The 8731-nt window shown below is 47.1% G+C and overlaps 1 protein-coding gene across 1 annotated transcript; it reads right to left on the bottom strand.

The window, feature by feature from the left end:
- Positions 1-1321: 1321 nt before the first annotated feature.
- On the bottom strand, positions 1322-1657 carry LOC138356693 (filensin-like). Its single transcript, XM_069312890.1, has one exon. It carries the CDS (start codon positions 1655-1657, stop codon positions 1322-1324), a length of 336 nt encoding a protein of 111 aa, XP_069168991.1.
- Positions 1658-8731: the final 7074 nt, after the last annotated feature.

The raw sequence follows: 8731 nt of genomic DNA on the forward strand, positions 1-8731 counted from the left end.
ATCAGGTGACGTTCCTATAGTTCTATAAAATAGTTCCTATAGTTATACAAATTAGTTCCTATAGTTATACAAATTAGTTCCTATAGTTATACAAATTCACGTTGGCATTTAGAGGTAATAAAATATAAAACAAGGGAGACAGAGCTAACAATCAACTAACAATCAACTAACAATCAACTAACAATCAACTAACAATCAACTAACAATCAACTAACAATCAACTAACAATCAACTAACAATCAACTAACAATCAACTAACAATCAACTAACAATCAACTAACACTGCTATACAAAACAAGTGGAGGATGAGACTATCTTCTTGAGATCTTGAGGTTATCTTGAGATGATTTCGGGGCTTTTAGTGTCCCCGCGGCCCGGTCCTTGACCAGGCCTCCACCCCCAGGAAGCAGCCCGTGACAGCTGACTAACACCCAGGTACCTATTTTACTGCTAGGTAACAGGGGGCATAGGGTGAAAGAAACTCTGCCCATTGTTTCTCGCCGGCGCCCGGGATCGAACCCGGGACCACAGGATCACAAGTCCCGCGTGCTGTCCGCTCGGCCGACCGACTAACAAAGAATATAATAATAATATTATTATTGTTATTATTATTAATAATAATAAAGTTTTATTCAGGTAAAAGTTCATACGTGAAACGAACACCCAGAAAAATTACCATTTAATGAAGACACATTAAATAAATAAGTTTTAAGAACTTTAAACGAGTCATGAGTTAGAGTTAATTGCCAAGGTGAAATTCACCCTTTGCAATTAGCGTGATAGAGAATGAATATGTTAATAAGCACTTAGAGTTTCTTAACATATCTCAACTTATATCTTAATTTATCTTAACTTATTAAAGTTTTAGTGTTCCAAAAATTAACCTTAATTAAGGTTTACTAAGTTTAAGTTACTAAGTTTAAGTTTACTAAGTTAGGTTTAAACTAAGGTTTGATTATTCTCTCTCATAGTAACCTGTAAGAATGCTTACTGTATTATCCTCTGAGTGACGCCCAGCAGGGAGGGAAGGAATGGTGACCCAACCACTTGGACGGTCGGGGATTGAACGCCGACCTGCATGAAGCGAGACCTTGAAGCGAGATTTAGTGTCACTTCAGAGTGACACTAAATGTCACTCTGAAGGAACACAGTATTCTCAGTTTAGAATCTGGTTCAGTGTGTATGTAGCGTGGTTCCTTTGACTGTGGTGGGAGAAGTGTGAAAGTGTAATGTCACGCTTGTGACCCCAAGAGTGACCCCTGAAATGGTAAATCGCCATCGTGACCTTTATGACCCCTTAACCATGTCTTACAAGATGCACTCATGACTTTAATTGGTTGTTGCTTCTGGGGTCCAGATCGTCGCCTGTGGGGTCCATAGGGTCGTCTTTGGGGTCCATAGGGTCGCCTCTGGGGTCCAGATCGTCGCCTCTGGGGTTCATAGGGTCGCCTCTGGGGTCCATAGGGTCGCCTCTTGGGTCCATAGGGTCGCCTCTGGGGTCCATAGGGTCGCCTCTGGGGTCCATAGGGTCGCCTCTGGGGTTCATAGGGTCGCCTCTGGGGTCCATAGGGTCGCCTCTGGGGTCCATAGGGTCGCCTCTGGGGTCCAAACGGTCGCCTGTGGGGTCCAGACCGTCCCCTCTGGGGGTCCAGAACATCGCTTCTGGGGTCCATAGCATCGCCTCTGGGGTCAGCAGTCGCAGAACATGACTCAAACAATTCGAGTGCAGCGCCCAAATTGAGAGTCAGAGACGTGAATTTTGATGCAAAGAATGGCACTGCCAGAGAGACCCCAGAGAAGTGACCGGGGGGCGTTACCCCCCAAAAGCGGGGAGGTGTACTGTCGCCAGGTACCCACAGGTAAACTAGGCAGGTGTAGCGTGCCTCAGGTAATTACTTGGCTGGCCTGCGTGCCTTCCTTGGGGTTTTTACCGCCACCTTCAGCTACTGTGTGTGTGTGTGTGTGTGTGTGTGTGTGTGTGTGTGTGTGTGTGTGTGTGTGTGTGTACTCAGCGATTTGTGCTTGCGGGGGTTGAGCTTTGGCTCTTTGGTCCCGCCTACTGTGTGTGTGTGTGTGTGTGTGTGTGTGTGTGTGTGTGTGTGTGTGTGTGTGTGTGTGTGTGTGTGTGTGTGTGTACTTACCTAATTGTGCTTGCGGGGGGTTGAGCTCTGGCTCTTTGGTCACTTATGTGTGTGTGTTTTAGAGAGAGAGAGAGAGAGAGAGAGAGAGAGAGAGAGAGAGAGAGAGAGAGAGAGAGAGAGAGAGAGAGAGAGAGAGAGAGAGAGAGAGAGAGAGAGAGAGCGAGAGAGAGAGCGAGAGAGAGAGCGAGAGAGAGAGCGAGAGCGAGAGCGAGAGCGAGAGCGAGAGAGAGAGAGAGAGCGTGTCTGGGGGGGTGGGGGTGGCGAACACCCACGTACATTCAAGCATGTGTTTATTATAAAAATTCGAATACAAATCATTACGAACACGACTACTGCCAAACTGCCTCACGTGAGCCTACAATTGTCAAAATACAATTAACAAAAAATCACAAACTCAATATGATTACTTCGCCGCTTTAATCTTAGCTGTTTGTTCACACTCCTGGGTGATCTTGGACAATGTACATTATAATCTAATAATATTATTTACATCTACATTATAAGGTAATGATTCAGTTTACAGAATAATGTCAATCACCCGCAGGTGAAGACCCGTCACAATGACGTTCTGCCACCTATATATAGATACGTCAATCTACCTCCCCCTATATATAGGTACGTCAATCTACCTCCCCCTATATTTAGGTACGTCAATCTACCTCCCCCTATATATAGGTACGTCAATCTACCTCCCCCTATATTTAGGTACGTCAATCTACCTCCCCCTATATTTAGGTACGTCAATCTACCTCCCCCTATATATAGGTACGTCAATCTACCTCCCCCTATATATAGGTACGTCAATCTACCTCCCCCTATATATAGGTACGTCAATCTACCTCCCCCTATATATAGGTACGTCAATCTACCTCCACCTATATATAGGTACGTCAATCTACCTCCCCCTATATATAGGTACGTCAATCTACCTCCCCCTATATATAGGTACGTCAATCTACCTCCCCCTATATATAGGTACGTCAATCTACCTCCCCCTATATATAGGTACGTCAATCTACCTCCACCTATATATAGGTACGTCAATCTACCTCCCCCTATATATAGGTACGTCAATCTACCTCCCCCTATATATAGGTACGTCAATCTACCTCCCCCTATATATAGGTACGTCAATCTACCTCCCCCTATATATAGGTACGTCAATCTACCTCCCCCTATATATAGGTACGTCAATCTACCTCCACCTATATATAGGTACGTCAATCTACCTCCCCCTATATATAGGTACGTCAATCTACCTCCCCCTATATATAGGTACGTCAATCTACCTCCCCCTATATATAGGTACGTCAATCTACCTCCCCCTATATATAGGTACGTCAATCTACCTCCCCCCCCCATGTACAGGTTCGTCAATCTACCTCCCCCCATGTACAGGTACGTCAATATACCTCCCCCCCCCCCATGTACAGGTTCGTCAATCTACCTCCCCCCATGTACAGGTTCGTCAATCTACCTCCCCCCCATGTACAGGTACGTCAATCTACCTCCCTTCCCCCCAAAAAAAACTTCATAATCCCCATAAATCATCATTGTGGAAATATGTCAATAACAGAGCTTTCTCCCCCACAACTCTAACAGAGCTTTCTCCCCCACAACTCTAACAGAGCTCTCTCCCCCACAACTCTAACAGAGCTTTCTCCCTCACAACTCTAACAGAGATTTCTCCCCCACAACTCTAACAGAGCTCTCTCCCCCACAACTCTAACAGAGCTTTCTCCCCCACAACTCTAACAGAGCTTTCTCCCTCACAACTCTAACAGAGCTTCCTCCCCCACAACTCTAACAGAGTTTTCTCCCCCACAACTCTAACAGAGCTTTCTCCCCCACAACTCTAACAGAGCTTCCTCCCCCACAACTCTAACAGAGCTTTCTCCCCCACAACTCTAACAGAGCTTCCTCCCCCACAACTCTAACAGAGCTTCCTCCCCCACAACTCTAACAGAGCTTTCTCCCCCACAACTCTAACAGAGCTTTCTCCCCCACAACTCTAACAAAGCTTTCTCCCCCACAACTCTACCTTGCAAGGTACTCCTAATTTCCTTGTGTTCACTGTTCCTACATCACTACCTATTTCGATTCTGTTCATTGGGTGTTCATATTAACACTATGGATAAAATATATTGACTTTGTAATATACTGTTCACGGAAGCAATAATGAACCAATTTTAAGAAATCTTTTGCCTCAGTATTCCTTGTTTTATCATAGTGTAAAATTATTCTAAAATTGGTAACAAAATGCGTGGAATATTAACACTTAATTATTCACAATTTTTTTACATTTTTTAAAGCACGCATAAACGGACATATTTGGGGACGCTAATTGCTTAAAGCAATGACTTTTTAACCCTCGTTCCATGTCAGATTTGCTTATACAATCGTGAATATATGTAGCCTCCTATTTCATCATTTAATTCCCTTCATTTTGTGCCTTTTCGCACACTAAACAAGGGACAGAAAGGGGAAGTAGAAAGGGAAGATTGAGGTGGTGGAGGGTAAATTATAATAGGTCAAATAGGGGAACGAAGGGAAGTTTTTAGTGGTTTGTGTGTGAGTGTGTGTGTGTGAGTGTGTGTGTGTGTGTGTGAGTGTGTGTGTGTGTGTGTGTGTGTGTGTGTGTGTGTGTGTGTGTGTGTGTGTGTGTGTGTGTGTGTGTGTGTGTGTGTGTGTGTGTGTGTTTACTAGTTGTGTTTTTACGGGGGTTGAGCTTTGCTCTTTTGGCCCGCCTCTCAACTGTCAATCAACTGTTTACTAACTACTTTTTTTTTTTTTTTCACACCACACACACCCCAGGAAGCAGCCCGTGACAGCTGACTAATTCCCAGGTACCTATTTACTGCTAGGTAACAGGGGCACTTAGGGTGAAAGAAACTTTGCCCATTTGTTTCTGCCTCGTGCGGGAATCGAACCCGCGCCACAGAATTACGAATCCTGCGCGCTATCCACCAGGCTACGAGGCCCCGCTGTGTGTGTGTGTGTGTGTGTGTGTGTGTGTGTGTGTGTGTGTGTGTGTGTGTGTGTGTGTGTGTGTGTGTAGGGATGGTTCGCTGGGGGTTGAGTGATGTGTGAGGATTGACCTGAATGGTCCTTGAGTGCGGTTAGAAGGTTGGTAAGGATTGGCAATGAATGCAGAATGGAAAGTTTCATGAAAATCTAATGTTGTGAAATGGGAGACGGATGGTGTGGGAAAAGTTGGTGAGGAATGATTTGCAAGGATGTGGTTTGTGTTAGAGGTTGCAGGAGCAGAGGTGCAACAGGTACTCTGAGAGAGCTATCAACACTCAGTAAACATCTAAACTATTGGGACCGACTCAAGAACCTAAACCTGTATTCCCTTGAGCGCAGGCGGGAGAGATACATAATAATTTACACGTGGAAAATAGTAGAGGAGCTGGTCCCAAACTTGCACACAGAAATAACAGCACATGAGACCAGAAGACATGGCAGGATGTGCATAATACCCCCGTTGAAGAGCAGAGGTGCAACAGGTACTCTGAGAGAGAACTCTATCAACATCAGAGGCCCGAGACTGTTCAACACGCTTCCACTACACATAAGGGACATAACTGGCCGACCCCTCACAGTGTTCAAGAGAGAACTATCAACATCAGAGGCCCGAGACTGTTCAACACGCTTCCACTACACATAAGGGGCATAACTGGTCGACCCCTCACAGTGTTCAAGAGAGAACTATCAACATCAGAGGCCCGAGACTGTTCAACACGCTTCCACTACACATAAGGGGCATAACTGGCCGACCCCTCACAGTGTTCAAGAGAGAACTATCAACATCAGAGGCCCGAGACTGTTCAACACGCTTCCACTACACATAAGGGACACAACTGGCCGACCCCTCACAGTGTTCAAGAGAGAACTATCAACATCAGAGGCCCAAGACTGTTCAACACGCTTCCACTACACATAAGGGGCATAACTGGCCGACCCCTCACAGTGTTCAAGAGAGAACTATCAACATCAGAGGCCCGAGACTGTTCAACACGCTTCCACTACACATAAGGGGCATAACTGGTCGACCCCTCACAGTGTTCAAGAGAGAACTATCAACATCAGAGGCCCGAGACTGTTCAACATGCTTCCACTACACATAAGGGACATAACTGGCCGACCCCTTACAGTGTTCAAGAAAGAACTTGATCAACACCTCCAAAGGATACCTGACCAACCAGGCTGTGATTCATACGTCAGGCTGTGAACAGCCACGTCCAACAGCCTAGTTAACCAGGCCAGCAACTAAGAAGCCTGGTCGGGGACCGGGCCGCGGGGACACTTACCCCCGAAATCATCGCAAGGAAACCACGAGGTCCCAAGTTGAGATTCCATAGTTTAAGTCAACGGGGAGAGATTAAGACAATTGTGAGGTAGGGGGTGGGAGAGAATGAGGAGTATCGTGAATTATGGGGTGATAAGAGTAGAATGAGGTAAAGGGGGGGGGGGAAGATAGGGAAGTGGGCAAATGGGGGGAAAATAATTTACAGGTTGTTAAGTTTTCTCGTGTTGTGGGTGGGGGTGTGGGGGCGTAGGAGTGGGTGGGCAAGTGGGTATGTGGGTGGGAGTGGGTACTTTCTAGATGGGTGGGATTTTAATGGCTACTGTCTGGATGGGTGAGGTGTTGGTGGGTGTGGGTGTGTGACGTTAAGGTGAGTACATGATTGGGGAAGATTGGAGGGATTAATGAAGGATTGGCGTGTGTGGATGGTATAGCATGTGTGTTTGTGTGGGTGTGGCATGTGTGTGTGTGGTGTGGGATGTGTGTGTGTGGTGTGGAATGTGTGTGGGTGGTGTGGCATGTGTGTGTGTGGTGTGGGATGTGTGTGGGTGGTGTGGCATGTGTGTGTGTGGTGTGGGATGTGTGTGGGTGGTGTGGGATGTGTGTGTGTGGTGTGGGATGTGTGTGGGTGGTGTGGCATGTGTGTGTGTGGTGTGGGATGTGTGTGGGTGGTGTGGCATGTGTGTGTGTGGTGTAGGATGTGTGTGGGTGGTGTGGCATGTGTGTGGGTGGTGTGGCATGTGGGTGGTGTGGCATGTGTGTGGGTGGTGTGGCATGTGTGTGGAGGATATAACTGACTCTTAAGTCTTGAGATGTTACAGTTACAGCACCGCTCCTGTGCCAGGTAAGTCCAATACGGGCTCACCATAGCCCGTGCTACTTGGAACTTGTTCCGAGTACCTGAATCTATACCAACATCTTGAGATGTTGGTGTGTGGGTGTCTGAGAGTGAAGGTTGGTGTTGTATGAGGTGATGTGCTCCTTGAAGTGATTGAGTGGGTAGAGGGGGTTGAGTGGGTAGAGGGGGTTGAGTGGGTAGAGGGGGTTGAGTGGGTAGAGGGGGTTGAGTGGGTAGAGGGGGGTTGAGTGGGTAGAGGGGGGTTGAGTGGGTAGAGGGGGTTGAGTGGGTAGAGGGGGTTGAGTGGGTAGAGGGGGTTGAGTGGGTAGAGGGGGTTGAGTGGGTAGAGGGGGTTGAGTGGGTAGAGGGGGTTGAGTGGGTAGAGGGGGTTGAGTGGGTAGAGGGGGGTTGAGTGGGTAGAGGGGGGTTGAGTGGGTAGAGGGGGGTTGAGTGGGTAGAGGGGGGTTGAGTGGGTAGAGGGGGTTGAGTGGGTAGAGGGGGGTTGAGTGGGTAGAGGGGGGTTGAGTGGGTAGAGGGGGTTGAGTGGGTAGAGGGGGTTGAGTGGGTAGAGGGGGGTTGAGTGGGTAGAGGGGGTTGAGTGGGTAGAGGGGGGTTGAGAGGGTAGAGGGGGTTGAGTGGGTAGAGGGGGTTGAGTGGGTAGAGGGGGTTGAGTGGGTAGAGGGGGTTGAGTGGGTAGAGGGGGTTGAGAGGGTAGAGGGGGTTGAGTGGGTAGAGGGGGTTGAGTGGGTAGAGGGGGTTGAGTGGGTAGAGGAAATCAGTGGGAAAAGTTACATTGGCTGACGTCAAAAGACATACAAGTTTTTCCTAACAGTTCTATGATAACAATACATGATAACGACACGGATGATAACCTGATATAATTTCATAGTTCTCGTGGCAGATATAAACAATTATATCATTAAATATGCATTGCAATATTAGAGTTTTGCAAATCAATAGTCAATTACCATGCATCATCTCAGAGCTATCAAAGTGCCTAACTACCCTGTCGTCAACGCCAGTGTAACGACCAATTCGAGGGAACAAGAAGTACGCAAACGACTGTTTCTCGGGGTAATTGTCGCTGACCTTAAATATGGATGATACTGTAATGATGGTTCGTGACACAGGCCTAATTGTGGGGGCTGTCTGTGAATCCATCATCACTTTCCTCGACCCCGAATCGCCTGTTTAGGGACCTCTAACTACCCCGGTAATTCGTTTCCTGAATCTCTGTTCCTTCCTCGTGTCTCGAAGTGCTTAGCACTCTCCTGGTCATGACCCTGTGTGCCTCAAGTTCTTTGAAGTGTCTTCGAAGTACCACGAAGTTCTTCGATGTACTACAAAGTTCTTCGAAGTACTACAAAGTTCTTCGAAGTACTACGAAGTTCTTCAAAGTACTAGAAAGTTCTTCGAAGTACTTCGAAGTGCCTTCCAAGTACT

This window comes from Procambarus clarkii, chromosome 73 (genome assembly GCF_040958095.1).
Source record: "Procambarus clarkii isolate CNS0578487 chromosome 73, FALCON_Pclarkii_2.0, whole genome shotgun sequence".
NCBI classification, from domain to species: domain Eukaryota; kingdom Metazoa; phylum Arthropoda; class Malacostraca; order Decapoda; family Cambaridae; genus Procambarus; species Procambarus clarkii.